We start from the raw sequence: 17,339 nt of genomic DNA on the forward strand, positions 1-17,339 counted from the left end.
ATATTTAAGGTATATATTTATCTTTCTCTTTTTTTCTTCCTATATTCATTTTTTTTTTTCTTCTTATCTTCTTATATTTTTTATTTCCTATATTCTCGCCTTCTTTTCATTTTTTCTTTTCACGTTTTAGGATACAGTATTTGATGTGCAACTTGATAATTTTTTATTTTTATTTTACATTTTAGTCTCTTTTAATGAGAAATAAAAAATAAGAAAAGTAACAAGAAGTGGAAAATAAACGATACGACAAATGGTAAATTATGTTTAAGAAATTTTATATAATTATGCGTAATTATTAAGGGTGTGCTTACTAATATAAACCAGCTATATATATATATATTATATATATGTGTATAAATAAATTGCAATTATATTAAAATTGGTATAATGAAAAATCGTTCCAATGAAATATTGTTTTTCGTGCTAATTATGAGCGAATAGAATAATGTCCCTACTGAAACTTTGGTCGTAATTCTCTTAATAGTTTTGCGCACATATCCAAGTTTTAAATTATGCCAAAAAAAAAAAAAAAAATAAGTAATGCATATTTTATTTTGCTTATGGGGCATATATACAAACATGTATATATATATATATATATATATAAATGTACTACGTATATAAATATAAATGTATATATATATAAATGTACTACGTATATAAATATAAATGTATTATATATAAATGTATATATATATAAATGTATATATATATAAATGTATATATGTGTGTTCAGAAATAAAAAAAAAAAATAAAATAATAAACAAAACGTTGCTCATCTGAAATACAATAACGAAAAAAAAAAAAAAAAAAAAAAAAAAAAAAAAAAAGAAACACGTGTAAGAAAAATGAGAAAACATGAAAACGTAAAAACGTATGAAAAACATAAATCATAATAAAACAAAATAAAGCAAAATAAAGAAAAATAAAGCGAAATAAAGTGAAATAAAGCGAAATAAAGCGAAATAAAGTGTAATAAAAGAAAATACATAAAGTTCAGTAATATTAAGAACAAAATAAGTTTTGTATAAGAAAAACATGCTTGTGAAATATGCCTTAAAAAAAATATACATTTGTACATGAACATATATATATATATGTATGTATGTTTATATTTTGTGTACATATTAATGTATGAAGTATAATACTTTTTCAGTTAGCATTCTTAAATATACTGTTTAATATATAAACTTTTTCTTCTTTTTAAAAGAAAGTTTTTGAATTTTTAACCTTATTCATTTTAAATAAGAACAAAGGAATTTTTTTTTTTTTTTTAACGTATTTGTATATGCAAAAAGCAAATTAAAAATGGTGAATACGAGGTCATATATAATATTCCTGATTGTTTCATTATTAAAATTAACGAGAGCCATAGACTCTAAAAGTACGTAATAATAATACATGTGTGTATTATATATACATATAATTTGAACATGTACATAGCATATATATGTACTTAATGTGTACTTATACATGATATATATATATATATATAATATACCCACATATGTGTTATCCCCATGCACGCATATATGAGTATACTTAAACGTATGCATAGACCTCCTTTTTGCACACTTAGCATTGGGACCAAAGTGCGCATGATTTCTATACGGAAAGGATTATTTTATTGAGAAATGAGAAAAGCAATAATGAAATGAATGAAAGTTCGCACATTTATTTTTAGAAAATATTATATTTAATGTTATTGTGTTTACATTTATGAATAATGGAAAGATTTATCCTATTTTTTTTTTTGCGTTTTGAATTTGTTAATGCGTTTCACATGTCTGTTAACGAATGTGTGCATGTACACATGTGTTTGTATACACTCCCATTGTAAATATGCGTCTGTATATATGTAAGTACTGGTATATGGTTTTATACGTGTACGTATTTATACATTTGTCCATGTATGCATATGCATAGTATACGCCCAGAGCCGCATTATCACACACACCTTTGTACATATTTTTCCTCCGCAGTTGAAGGTCCGGTTATAGGAATTGATCTGGGAACGACTTATAGCTGTGTTGGTGTGTTCAAAAATGGAAGAGTGGAAATATTGAATAACGAGTTAGGTAATCGTATTACTCCATCCTATGTATCTTTTGTTGATGGGGAAAGAAAAGTTGGTGAAGCAGCCAAGTTAGAAGCTACTTTACACCCAACACAGACTGTGTTTGATGTAAAGAGATTAATAGGTAGGAAATTTGATGATCAAGAAGTAGTAAAGGATAGAACATTATTACCTTATGACATAGTGAACAATGAAGGAAAACCAAATATTAGAGTACAAATAAAGGACAAAAGTACTACATTTGCACCTGAACAAATTAGTGCTATGGTATTAGAAAAGATGAAAGAAATAGCTCAATCCTTTTTAGGAAAACCAGTTAAAAATGCAGTAGTTACAGTACCAGCATATTTTAATGATGCTCAAAGACAAGCTACAAAAGACGCAGGAACAATTGCTGGTTTAAATATTGTACGTATTATTAATGAACCAACTGCTGCTGCTTTAGCATATGGTTTAGATAAGAAGGAAGAAACTAGTATATTAGTATACGACTTAGGTGGAGGAACATTTGATGTATCAATTCTTGTTATTGATAATGGTGTTTTCGAAGTATATGCAACAGCAGGTAATACACATTTAGGTGGAGAAGATTTCGATCAAAGGGTAATGGATTATTTTATAAAAATATTTAAAAAAAAGAATAATGTAGATCTAAGAACTGATAAGAGAGCTATTCAAAAATTAAGAAAAGAAGTAGAAATAGCAAAAAGAAATTTATCTGTTGTTCATTCAACTCAAATTGAAATAGAAGATATTATAGAGGGTCATAATTTTTCAGAAACATTAACAAGAGCAAAATTTGAAGAGTTAAATGATGACTTATTTAGAGAAACTTTAGAACCAGTTAAAAAAGTATTAGATGATGCAAAATATGAAAAAAGTAAAATTGACGAAATAGTCTTAGTAGGTGGTTCAACACGTATACCTAAAATTCAACAAATAATTAAAGATTTTTTTAATGGTAAAGAACCAAATAGAGGAATTAATCCAGATGAAGCTGTAGCTTATGGTGCTGCTATCCAAGCAGGTATTATTTTAGGAGAAGAATTACAAGATGTAGTTTTATTAGATGTAACTCCATTGACTTTAGGTATTGAAACTGTTGGTGGGATTATGACTCAACTTATTAAAAGAAATACAGTTATACCAACAAAAAAATCACAAACATTTTCTACTTATCAAGATAACCAACCAGCTGTCTTAATTCAAGTTTTTGAAGGAGAACGAGCATTAACAAAAGATAATCATTTATTAGGAAAATTTGAATTATCTGGTATTCCACCTGCACAAAGAGGTGTACCAAAAATTGAAGTCACATTTACTGTTGATAAGAATGGTATATTACATGTTGAAGCAGAAGACAAAGGAACTGGTAAGTCTAAAGGAATTACTATTACCAATGATAAAGGTAGATTATCAAAGGAACAGATAGAAAAGATGATTAACGACGCTGAAAAGTTTGCTGACGAGGATAAAAATTTAAGAGAAAAAGTGGAGTCAAAAAATAATTTAGACAATTATCTACAAAGTATGAAAGCAACAGTTGAAGATAAAGATAAATTAGCAGACAAAATTGAAAAGGAAGATAAAACTACTATACTTAATGCTGTAAAAGATGCTGAAAATTGGCTAAGTAACAATTCAAATGCTGATGCAGAAGCCTTGAAGCAAAAGCTGAAGGATGTGGAGGCAGTCTGCCAGCCAATTATTGTCAAGTTGTACGGTCAGCCCGGTGCTTCTTCCCCTCCTCCAAGTGCAGACGAAGATGTGGACAGTGATGAGTTGTAGTTTACTCACGTAAGAGGATTCACAAGATTAGGGACATTTATGCGTACATGTATATATGTATATGTATATTCATATGCACGTATATGTACATGTTCGAATACGTGCCATTTTTTTTTTTTTATCATTCTGCACGAATAAATTATTTAAAAAAAGTGTAATCATTTTAAATAAGTTTGTATGTGCTATAAATGTTTATTTCGCGTTGTTGTGCAGCTGAGTCTTCACATGTTGTTTCTTGAACATATATATATATATATATGTACACATGCGCATATTTACACACATACACGTATATAGCATATATATATTTATATATACATATACTGCCCCTTTTAAGTGCACTTCTACGTACCATTGTGCATGTATCAGTTCATTCCGTCTTTCTCCACATAAATTAATCTCACATGGGTGTGTTCACATATATTTATTCATGCATTCATTTATACGTTTATTTATACTTATATTTAAATTTATTTTATTTTATTTAAATTTCTCTTTTTATATTTATATCATATTATATCGTATATATATTGTATTGTAATGCATTGTGTTATATTATTTTTATTATTTTTATTATTTTTATTATTTTTATTATTATTATTATTATTATTTTTATTATTGTTATTATTATTATTTTTTTTTTTTTTTTTTTTTGATTTATCGGGAGATTTTCTACTAAAATTTGATGAATATTTCAAAAAAAAAAAAAAAAAAAAGGAATAATGTGCATACCAAAAAATTAATTATTTTCAGTGCTGCATTGTCGTTGTGATGGAAGTACAAAAGAGAAAATAGATAGAATAGTTAATATATATATGTATGTGTATACGCATATTGACATATGTAGTTCACGTTTACGATTTTTATAGTAATATATTATTACCCCTTAGAGAAAGCCAAATATGTATATAAACTTAAAATTAAGACAAACTAATCTTTAAAAAAATATGTTAATAAACTGAAAAATATATGAACGGATTTTTCTCATGTACCAAAGTTGTAACACACACTACTATAATATCATCCGTCAAGAGTGTAGTATGTTTTATAATTGCTACATGTTTTATATTATGACAAGCTGGGAAGAAGTGGAATTAATGGTATTTCACATAAAAGAAATGTTCTGTTTTATTTTATTTTTGCATATTAGACAGCTTTTTACTCTGCAATATTTGGAATAATAAGATCTTACTGAAAACAGTCTATCTGAATGAAAGAAAAACGAACAAAACGTGTTGGAGGACTTGTGTACATATTTACGTTGTAGCCATATATTTTATGTTGTCATCATTAGGGAAGCATACGCATGAAGAAAATCGCTTTAATAAGCAGCAGCCAGTTTACATACATACAAACATGTAAGCGCACGCACACATATATGTGCATATGTTTGGGTATATATATGTATGCTGTGTATGTATTGCGACTGCGGTGCATACTAACTCACCCTTGTGTATATACCTTCCTTTTGTTATTTTAATTTTTTTTTTTTGTTTTAAACTCACCATTTCTAAAAAGTAAATTTATATTTTTATAACATACACTATTTTTTTTAAAAGAATCGCATTATTCTTTATATATCTATATACATATATATGTACATTTATGTATGTATATATATATATATATATGTGTATGTATATTATATACATTTCTTTTTTTACATTTCGGTCCTTCAATTAATTGAGACATCGCATAAAAAAGACAATATAAAACAACTTTTACATTAATATGTTCTCGCAATTGGCAAAAATAATTGTACAAAAATTGAAGAATAACAAGTTATATCCAATAACAGATATATTTCACCCTTATACATATATATATATATATATATATATATATATATATATGTACGTATGTATATATCTGTGTTTTCATTAAAAATGGGAAGAAATAAAAAATTTTGTATAATGTTTATCTTTTTAGTTCGAAGTGTTTTTTATTAAAAAAAAAAAAAAAAAAAAAGAAAAAAAAGAAAAAAAAAAAAAAAGAAAAAAAAAGAGAGAGAAATAGAAAAGGAAATGGAAAAAACTAAAAAATAAAATAAATACATTACAATACAATAATTTTATTCTTTTTTTTATAAAAATTCTACTAAAATAAAAACAAGTTATACGTAAAAAAAAAAGAAAACATAAGTGTGTAACCGTGAATGTAGGAGGAACTATGAATAAATATGTATGTATATTTAGCATATATGCCTTCCCTACCAGCTTGACAAATGCTTAGATAAGCTACATAGGAGCCTTTAATAATAGCCTTCGGCATCATCTTTTGTATGTACTTTATTATGCATATTTTCACTTCAAAAATTGGGTTACACGTACATACATACGTATATATATATATATATATATATGTATGTATAAATAATTACATATGCATGGGTATATGCTTAGGCTTCTTAAAAAGAGCATATTGTACTGTCGAATTTTTACAACTTAAATAAGAATTGAGGTACATGGAGTATCACATTTTTATTTCGCTCTGCTTCGCTCAGGTCTTCTCCATTCTGCTTGATTTTATATTCTTATTTTTTTTTTTTTCCTTCTTATTCATATACGAAACTTACGCATGAGACGTGAAAATTTTCAGAAAAGTAAAAAGAAACATGCTAACTCGTAAACATATAAAAATAGGGTTATTTCATACTTTTTGATAAAAAAGACGATACACCCATAAAAACAATTACTGAACCAATGAGTATACCAATCGTTCCAACAATTCTGACAAATGTGTCTTTATTTCCCATAGGTCCACTAGCAGGAACATCAGTTAGCTGTACCTTTGGCAAGGATGCAAAATATTGTAAGGAGTTAACCTTATCCAAAGTTTTTTTTTTTTTTATATCGACTTTATGCGTATAAATAACGTCTCCTGTTTTGCTACTTACAAATTTAGTAAGAATACCATTATATGTTAATTCATGTATACAAAAACCTATATCACTACTAAAAAAAAGAGACTTGGAAGATTTTAAGGCAGATTTACCATTAGAAATAGCACCAGATCCACATGTTATATGAGCCATACTATTGTCTTCAATAACCTCCATATTATTATCATGTCCAGCTATATATAAGTCTACTTGTGCATCTTTTAATAAGGGTAATAAATAATATGCTAAATAAGAATTTCCTCTTGATAAACCTGATGAATATATAGGTTGATCTCCTACCACAATTATAAAATCAGCTATTTTTTTGGCAACATTTAATTGTAATTTTAAATCTTCCCATGCTTTTTCATGAATATTTCTATATGGAAAATTTCCTGATAATATCCATGTATCAATAAATAGAAAAGCAGCGGCCATGTCTTTATGACCAGTTTTAACAATAGATGGTCCACTTGAAACAGTAAAATGCGTAAAATAATGATACCAATAATTCGGCATTATCCATTTAGGATAATCTGTTTTATCTTCTTCTCTTTCAATAGTTGTTTCTCCTTCTTTTTGTACATAAATTCCTTGACCTTTTAATACTTGTGCATTATAATTACCTGCCCAATCTCGGGTCCCTAAAACTGTGAAAAATGGCATATACATATCTCCTTTTTCTTCTGCATATACATCTTCATATAAACTTTTCCATGCTGGATCATTCATTCCTCTTACTCCGTCCAAGAAATTAGACCCTGGACTTACAATAAATGTTACTCTTTCATTTTTTATATATTGTTTCAAATATTTCGCATTTAATAGTTGAGATTTTGATTCTTTTCCCCAATCCCCCAAGGATGCAAATCGCAGCTGACATTTTACTGTATAACTGCTTATAAAAAACAAGACAAAAAAAACATTGAACACTGTTTTACAAAAATTCATATTTAAGTAACTTTAAAATTGAAGCGGGTGTACGGGGAGAAGGTGAACAGGTAGGTGAGAACTATATAGGATAAAAAAAAAAAAAAAGAAAAAAAAAAAAGAAATACACATTCGTACGTACGCACATATAAATATATATATATATATGTATATCTATGCATATATATACTTACACATGCATTCATACATATATTTGTACGTATATTTATATCTACACATGTATGTGCACGCGCAGCTATATTACACGTAACGAATATTTCTCACTGATAAAATCATAGGGCGAAATAATTTACCGCAAATTAATGTAACACAACATGATATGCCACAAAATTATGTACTACAAAGCTATATACTTCAAAGTGATATACTACAAAATAATATATCACAAAATAATATATCACAGAATAATAAATCATTCAAAACCAAAAAAAAAAAAAAAAATCGCAAAATGGTATACTATAAAAATAAAAAAAAAATTTTACACGTGTAAGAAATAACAAAAATGCAAGAAATGTGTGAAATTAATACAAAAATATTGAAATATAAAAGAAGATTTCTTTTTTTTTTTTTTTTATTTTGTGAACATGCGTACATTTATATACAAATATACATATATACATATAATATATATATATATATACACGTTAATAACCTAATTATTTGTACACATGGAACAATAAAAATACCCTTTAACACTATTTTTTAGGAATTCTTAAAAAAATAAATACTTGCATAAGCGTATATTTATTGTACACACAAAATAGGAAGAAAAGAAAAATGAAAAAAGAAAAATGAAAAAAGAAAAATGAAAAATGAAAAATGAAGAAAGGAAAAAGAAAAAAGAAAAAAGAAAAAAAAAATTTTTAAATAAATGTGGGAAAAATTAATATGTACACTATGGGTAAATAATTAATTCATTTTTTATAACACAACATTTTTGACACTATCTTATTACACTGCTTTGTGGCATTATTTTTTTACACTACTTTTCAACGCTGCATTTTAACGCTTCTTTTTAACACTAGTCCGTAACACTATTTTGTAAAACTACTTTTTAACTACCTTTTACAAAACTAATTACCACTATTTTTTTTTTGTACACTTTGATGTTTTTATATACACTTGTGTATTATATACGCACATTGTTGGAATACACAAATACATATTGTACGTGTTACACAAGTTGTACGTATACATATATATATGTGATTACACCTTTTATGTTAATATTAAAATTTTCCAAGCTTATATATTTTTCAATATAATTTTATTTTTTTTAATAATTTCTTTCACACACAAAAGTGCCCCAGACGCACAATTATTTTTCTACCTCATTTACGCGAATGTATACACATACATATATATACACATGCATATATTTACAGATACAAATTTACGTAGTTTATTATAAGAAATAATAGCTGAGGTGGAAATGTGGGTAGGAATATGATTTATTTGTAACAATTTCATCATTAAAGTTTACAATTACACAGATGTTGGGAATTCATAGAAAACGTAAAAAGTAAAAAAAGTAAAATAATAATATAAAAGGAATCTAATACAAATTTTAATTGTTTTGTTCATGTTGCCTTGCTTATTCACTCCCTTCTGTATTTCTTTGTAAATTTTTCTTTTTTCCTATATTTTAGTGTGTTTCAATTTTTTCTACAAAAATATACTAAGTGTATAATAACTGAAAAAATGAAAAGAAAACAAATTTACGCGTTATAGGCAATAATAGTGCACTACCAATGAACACGTTAAAACTTGTTACAATAAAATATACCGACAGAAATGAAAAGAAGTAAAATGAAAAAATTCTCAAATATTTAAGTATACGTTAAATATATATATGTTCATATGTTATATATATAATATATATATTAGCTTCAACTTGAGGAGGTCTTATAATTTAACCGTTTTTGAACAGATAGACAAAAAGAAGCATATATTGGTTTATATTTTATTTTATTTTTTTTTTAAATATTTTAAGTTCACGTTCAGGTAAAAGAAGCAAAAATTTGGAAATATATTTTTTTCGCACATATACATAATATACAATAAATGTATGCATAATATACGTTTTGATATATTTACGTCTGCATAGGTTTTCAAGCGTTCTTAAAAATGTACATGTAGCTTTTTGCATAAATGCACATCCTTACCGAGACTAAAGGTTTTACATTTTTCTTTTCTTTTTCATCTTTTCATGCCATTTGCATGTTAAGCAAAGAAAAAAAAAAAAAAAAAAAAAAAAAGCAGTTATTTTTATTTTTATATTCAACAATGCAATTACACTTAAACACTTTTGCAGTGCGAACAAATTTGCTCAGTGAAGAATATATATATATATATATATATATTTATTTATTTATTTATTTATTTTTATTTCCCTAATCTCTTAGTAATAACATAATATTAGCTGTGTTTCTACGTGGTTTCACGTTCTGCAAATATAATAATAATCGTACAAATATTGCCATTTTTATCATATTTTTTTTTTATTTTTGTCTTATTTTTACTTTGTTTTTATTTTGTTTTATTTTGTTTTTAAATATTCCAATAATAAAAACGTTTTTAGCAAAAATCAGGTACAAATATCAATAAGACATAAACTTCTAAAGGACATACACATTGGAAACTTAAAACCCCTCTCTTTTATGTTAGCAAAATTTAAACTACTTAATTTTTTTTATTATTATTTAGTTGAAAAGTGCAGAGACTGATTTCTTCATATCGCATATTATTTAAAAATTCAAATGACTGTGTCATATGACTTAGTACATATAGAAAAAAGATTTTTTTTTTTTTTATTTCTTTGTACAACTTTAGTGAAAGAATTATGAATACCCTATTTGATGCTTAAGTACACATGCAGCAACTATAGGAGAATAATTTACACTAATAATAGATATTGCTGTTACTAATTCGTAAAAAAAAAATAAAAAAATAAAAAAATAAAATAATACAATTCTCTGTAGCTGTAATATATATCTCTATGTGCACTTAAAATATAAAATGCATATGCATGTATACAAATATGCATAAATATATATATATTATGAAGCACTGCTATATATTTATATGTTGGACTAAAGAAAAAATAATGTCGATAATTTAAACAGTATTACAACTTTTTAAAAGGTGTACTTTTTTCTTTTTTTAAATAACAACTTTTAAAAAATTAATTTATACAGTGTTATAAAGATTATAGATATACATATATATATATATATATATATATATATATAAAGAGAGAGAGAACCACTTATATTATAGATATGTAAAACGCTGTTACTGTACCGACAATTAATAAAGACCTGCTCAATAAAATATATCACCGAGAATTATTTAAACATTTTAAAAGAACGAGTAAGAGAATTGTTCAAAAATATTTAGTGATAAAAATGTTCAAAAAGAACTGGTAATGAAAATGTTCTAAAATAATTAGTAATAAATGTGTTTTAAAAAAAAAAAAAGAAAATAAATTTTATTATAATGTTCTTTTTTGTTCTAGATAATTCATGTAGTAACAAAAGATTAGAGATACTCAAAAAATGTTGGTAAACTTTAAACTGCTGCTGATTTTGCTCATTTTTATGTTGCCAATATGTGAGCTATAAAAAAGGTAAAAATAAAACTAAAATATGCCCGTAAAAAAAATAAGATAACCGAAATAGTAATAAAAAAAAAAATAATATTAAACAAATAAAAAAGGGCAACCGTAAAAATAACTGCGATAAAGCTACCAAATATTAGAACAAAAAAACTAAGCTACTAAAAAATAGAACTGAAATATATAGCTACCAAAAAATAGAACAAAAACAAAACTATCATGAAGATATAAACTAAAATATACTAAAAAAAAAAAAAAAGCTAAAATGGAGCACCAAAATATAAAAATAAAATGGCGCAACAAAAATAAAATAGAATAAAGTAATAAAAATAAAATTAATTAAAGCAACCATAAAAAAAAAAAAAAAAAAAAAAAAAAAAAAAAAAACTATATATTTGTTCAAGTTACTAAATTAGCATACTAAGTTAGGCACTACATTGCAGATATAGCTTTTAAGATCATTCATTGTATAAGGGGAAAAAAAAAAAAAAAAAAAAGCCCCCCACCCCCCGTATTTATTTTTACTTGTATGAATCGACCAACAGAAAAAAAAAGAATAATAAAATAAAACTTATCTCATTCACCAGACGTAATTATCGAGCAGGATTTTTCTGAAATTTTTTTTAATTTTTTAAAATTATAGAATTTCAAAACTTTGTTTATACAAATGTATAAGAAATATAGTTTTACACATATCAAAATCCTTCTCTTGGTATTAGCCTTAATTATAAGTGGCGGGCGAATGACAGTAAGGATAAATTTTTGAACATTGTGTTAAGTGCACTTTAATAAAAAACCATACAAAATGAAGGCATACATACAGTACATATGTATACTTTAGTGCGTATATATGGTATGTATACTCTTCGGCGTATATATTGTATGTATACTCTTCGGCGTATATATTGTATGTATACACATGGGCGTATATATTGTAGGTATACACATGGGCGTATATATTGTATGTATACACATGTGCATATATATATGCATGTATACAAAAGTGCATATATATATATATGTATACAGCGTACTACGCGTAGGTACATGCACGTAATGTGTTCGTATATATAAGACACGCAAACATTGCTGTGAACATATATATATATTTCAAAATTCTCACGAACAGGAAATGGAGGATAATAATAAGTTGAAGCCCGTAAATGTTGATGGAAATAGCTGTAATGAATTATTACATAAGAGCCTCCGTAGTACAAAACATAGTATTATTTTTTTTTTTTTTTTTTTTTTTTCTTTTTCCTTTAAATTATATGGTTACGTACTATTCATGTTTTAATATTACAAAATGTTAAAATAAATTTTTTTAGGTGCAAATCAAATGCTGTATGCGAATTTATCTGAAGGTTTTAAGAATGATGAGCAGGAGGACCCAAGTACAAAGACTTTTACCGTAGAGGAGGTATTTTTATACATATAACTTTTTCACTAAAGTGTTTTTAATAACACAATTATAAGATGGTAAGGGGGTGTAGGTGAAGTCACTTGCCCCCCTACATATATATTTAAGTATACATATATATATTTAAGTATACATATATATATATATATCTGTACGTGTATATATATACATTGTGTTTGTATATACATGTATAAAAAATAATAAGTTAATAAATTTAAGTACGTTCCTCTCCCTATAATGACAATACCGTCGTTTGAAAATATTTCCATTTTTATCTCATCATTTTAAAATATACTAACACTCATGTTCAGGTTGCGAAACATAACACAGAAAAGGACGCATGGGTAATTTACAATAAGAAAGTTTATGATATAACGCATTATATTAAATATCATCCGGGAGGTAAAAAAAAAAAAATAATAAATTACCATATTACCATATATAACAAGCAGCGGCAGTGTTATGAAAAAAAAAAAAAAAGGAAAAATTTGTACTACTGCCATTTCGCTTTCCTCTTACTGAAATATATATATATATATATATACGTTTCTTAAATCGTTGTGAAAAAAAAAAAAAAAAAAAAATTACAAACACATACACACATACAACTGCATCGTGCCTTCATTTTTTGTGCTTTATTTCGCTTTATTTTTCTTTCTTTCTTTATTTTATTTTTTTTTCATGGTTTATTTCTACATTGTGTTAATAACAGGAGAAGATATTTTACTGGAACAAGCGGGAAAGGATATCACCAATTATGTTTTTCAGTATCACCCGTGGGTAAATGTCGAAAGAATTTTAGCCAATACATATATCGGTAAGACAATAAAATTAAAGAAGCTTCTATAAAACAAAAATATTAGTATGTCGAAGGAAGAAAAATACATAAAATTTAAAAAAAAGAGTAAAAATGAATTGGAAAAATGGCACAAAATGTGATAAAAAAAAAAAAAAAAAAAAAAAAAAAAGAGACGAATAAATAGTATAGAGTATGGAGTACAAAGTATACTGTATAGAGATTAAATGAAAAAGCACGACAATAATTGGGCGTTATTTTTAACAAAAAAAAAAAAAAAAAATTTGCTAATAAGATAAAAATATATATAAACATATTCGGTCTTATTAAAATATGCATTTGCATTTAATATCTCTTTTACTCCCTTAATACATTTTACATTATTCACAGCACTGTCAAATATTACAGCTGCTATCGAAACTGCAAATATTGCTTCTAATTATATATATACGTCTACTCCTATTTCTGCTTCTATTTCTTTTCTTTTTGAATTACACAATATTGCATTTTATGTGCCAAGCCACTGACATAACAACGTATTCGTATATTTTTTTTTTTTTTTTTTAGGGAACATTGACGAATAAATAGCTAAAATTTGATTAAACAAATAAGCATGCCGATATATATATATATATATAAGCATGTGTATACACGCGTACGTACCATGCATGTGTTGTATTATATACTATAAGACAAACAAGGAGAAGCAATAAGTGCTTAATCTATTTTACATTTTTTTCTTGTTCATATAACAAATCAAGTATGTATTTATATTTGTTAACTTTGTTATCTTTCGATGCTGTTACTGTTACATATGAATTTCTATTTCCTGGAATGCACCCACTTACCAATATCTCATTCCTTTCTAGATTCAAACCTAATAATTTTAAATTTATCATAGTTCTAAATTTGTTTCCGTGTTTTCCTGGCATCTTCTTTCCCTTCAGGACTCTACCAATATGTGTGGACGCCCCGATTGACCCAGTCTTACGATGGTGCTTACTTCCATGTGACATTGGACCTCTAAAAAAACGGGAAAAAAATAGAAATGGATTACGTGATGGAAATCATGGAAGTGGAAGAACAAGTAGAAGTATACGTAAATGTAGATACAGCAATAGGCTTAGAAATAGCAAATGAAAAAACAAAAGCAAAAGTAGATGCAAATGCAAAACTGCGTGAACAACGAAGAATGATACATCTAATCACTTTAAGACTTGTTTTTTGTAACATTATTTTTAATTAAAAATTTGTATTTTTCTCCAAAAGCCAATCATATTACTGCTACGTCCATATGTACATATAAACATATTTCTCTCTCTCTCTCTCTCTCTCTATATATATATATATATATATATATATATATTTGTCTTTTTTTAAAATGTGCATCTTTCATTTTTTACGTGTTTTTGAAAATTATATTTCGTCGTTTGTTTTACGTACAATAATTTGTGTTTGAACATAATTAACACGTAGATGATAGTTTATTAGTGCATAATTAACATGTAGATGATAGTTTATTAGTGCATAATTAACATGTAGATGATAGTTTGTTAGTGCATAATTAACATGTAGATGATAGTTTGTTAGTGCATAATTAACATGTAGATGATAGTTTGTTAGTGCATAATTAACATGTAGATGATAGTTTATTAGTGCACAATTAACACTTAGTTGGTATTCTATTACCATCTAAATGGTATATAATACATACATATATCTGGGTTTCTTTAAGATATTATACTATTAGTACTTTCTTATTAGACTTTATGCTTTAATAATTCTTTCCGTAAACTAAAACAAAAATTGTCTATTTTGTTAATATGCATATGAACTGTATTATACATATATAAATATGCATGCTCAGCATAGGGGCATTTGGATTTTCATTTATGTGCATGTATCTTATAGCTGTATTTGCAAAAAATTTTTTTTTTTTTTTTTATTTTTTTTTTTTTATGCAACTTATTAAAATTGCGTCAGCCATTCATGCGCTCATAATATGAACATATATGTATATGTATATATATATATATATATATATACATGTATGTATGTTCATGCATATGCACATATCACTATACAGAATAATTTCCCCCCTCGCGAAAATGTTTATATAAGGAATGATTACCTACTAAAGCCCCATCTTTTGACGACTCCACAAAAACCTTTTCCTTTTGATAACCCTCTGACATTTACATATTTATAATTATATAAATAAGAAACATCGATAATTTGACCTAGTACAAAATTCTGAGGAGGTGTTAAGGTTAAGCTACAAGTATTTTTAAAATTACAGCCTACTTTAGCAATCTGGCCTATTTCTGGTTTTAATATCCATCTACTTTCATCTAATGGCTTACCATATGCAATGCCAACTTTTCCAAAATCTAAAAATCTATATATTATATTTGGTATGATTTCAATTAAGGTGGCAGGCATTAAGTGACCGTTAGGTGAGAATATAGACCGCATCTCAATCTTTTTTCCTCTAATTTGTATCTGAACGGAGTATCAAAAGTGGGTATACAGGCGTATGCGTACGGAAGTACATATATTTGTTCTGCTTATGTAATATATATGCTGTACGAACGTATGTATAGAAATGCAGTTATGCATGCCCGCGAAACGCTTCTTATTTCATCGCTTACTCTGTCCAATTCATCCTTATATGGAATGTCCTTCAAATACTCTTGGGGGTCAAAAGGATCCCTTGCGTAAGTAAACTTCTTTACCATGTTAAACTGAAAAGTTCTTTTGCCCTTGATCTGCGCATTCGTAAAATGTAAGTACTCAGTGTAGTATCGTCCGCGTGAATATATATACAACATATGCACACATACACAGGGACAGTTGTGCATATGTAAAAAGAAATGCTCTTACCTTTTTTTTTTTTTTAAGTGCCCCATTGCCAAGGTCTATAGTGCTTCCATTTTTATCGAAAAAGTCTGGAATTTTTAGAAACAATTAGGAGTGAATAAATAAAAGTACGTATTATCCACTCAGATCAAAAAAATAAATAAATAAGTTAATACACAAAGAATACTCAAAAAAATACATAAATAACGACAAAACAACGAGACGTGATGATTTTTTTTTTTTTTTTTATACTTTTTTCCAAGGAGTTAAAAGGTCTTATAAATTTGTAGTTATATATACATTGAAATAATATCGGGAAAAAAAAAATGGAGTAAGTTAAGTATAAAAGCATTATATATTTTCATTTCTGAGTAGGTTTCTTATGGAGCTACATGTAACATTTATTGTACTTGTGCATATCTTATAAATTTTTTTTTTTTTTTAAAAATTAATCTCCTTTCCTCAGTTCATCATCATTATCCTCTTTGAGTGACAAACAAGTCCGCGTTGCGGTATGATGACGTTCACATGTTACGCTTGCGTATTCGTATTCGTACGTGTATATGTATATATACATGTACATATATATAGGTATGCTCATTTGTAGTAAAAAACAAAATTTCCTTATATAATTTCACATTTAACGTATCGTTACGACTATACTTGAAGGAAAAGAAAAAATTATGCAATAATGTCATACATTTGTATTATGCACAATGCGTGAACGTATGGCTGTATACATACTTGATTGTATAAATGTATATGATTAAATAGATACATATAAATATATGAACACAGGAATGTATAAAGGTGCGAATATACGTACGAGCGCGCTTCAATTCATCCGCTCGACTCCCAAGAAGTTTGTTGGCGCAAACTACATAATATGAACTACATGCAGTTCCCATGAATATATAACATTACAGCCTTAGTAAAATATACAAAAAAAAA

General features: G+C 26.4%; 4 protein-coding genes across 4 annotated transcripts; 2 read left to right on the forward strand and 2 right to left on the reverse strand.

The window, feature by feature from the left end:
• Positions 1 to 1,308: 1,308 nt before the first annotated feature.
• Positions 1,309 to 3,865, forward strand: PmUG01_07029400 (heat shock protein 70, putative; the record flags this gene model as incomplete). The annotated part of the gene is made up of 2 exons (XM_029004036.1): positions 1,309 to 1,384; positions 1,983 to 3,865. 2 exons carry the CDS (start codon positions 1,309 to 1,311, stop codon positions 3,863 to 3,865), a joined length of 1,959 nt encoding a protein of 652 aa, XP_028860765.1.
• Positions 3,866 to 6,509: 2,644 nt separating this feature from the next.
• On the reverse strand, positions 6,510 to 7,697 carry GAP50 (glideosome-associated protein 50, putative; the record flags this gene model as incomplete). The annotated part of the gene is made up of 1 exon (XM_029004037.1): positions 6,510 to 7,697. One exon carries the CDS (start codon positions 7,695 to 7,697, stop codon positions 6,510 to 6,512), a length of 1,188 nt encoding a protein of 395 aa, XP_028860766.1.
• Positions 7,698 to 12,055: 4,358 nt separating this feature from the next.
• On the forward strand, positions 12,056 to 13,582 carry PmUG01_07029600 (cytochrome b5-like heme/steroid binding protein, putative; the record flags this gene model as incomplete). The annotated part of the gene is made up of 5 exons (XM_029004038.1): positions 12,056 to 12,061; positions 12,389 to 12,494; positions 12,642 to 12,733; positions 13,045 to 13,135; positions 13,446 to 13,582. 5 exons carry the CDS (start codon positions 12,056 to 12,058, stop codon positions 13,580 to 13,582), a joined length of 432 nt encoding a protein of 143 aa, XP_028860767.1.
• Positions 13,583 to 14,251: 669 nt separating this feature from the next.
• Positions 14,252 to 16,740, reverse strand: PmUG01_07029700 (50S ribosomal protein L3, apicoplast, putative; the record flags this gene model as incomplete). Its single annotated transcript, XM_029004039.1, has 5 exons — positions 14,252 to 14,552; positions 15,661 to 16,031; positions 16,181 to 16,297; positions 16,413 to 16,477; positions 16,641 to 16,740. The coding sequence occupies 5 exons, from the start codon at positions 16,738 to 16,740 to the stop codon at positions 14,252 to 14,254; spliced, it is 954 nt and encodes a 317-aa protein (XP_028860768.1).
• Positions 16,741 to 17,339: the final 599 nt, after the last annotated feature.

This window comes from Plasmodium malariae (genome assembly GCF_900090045.1).
Source record: "Plasmodium malariae genome assembly, chromosome: 7".
Taxonomy (NCBI): Eukaryota; Apicomplexa; class Aconoidasida; order Haemosporida; family Plasmodiidae; genus Plasmodium; species Plasmodium malariae.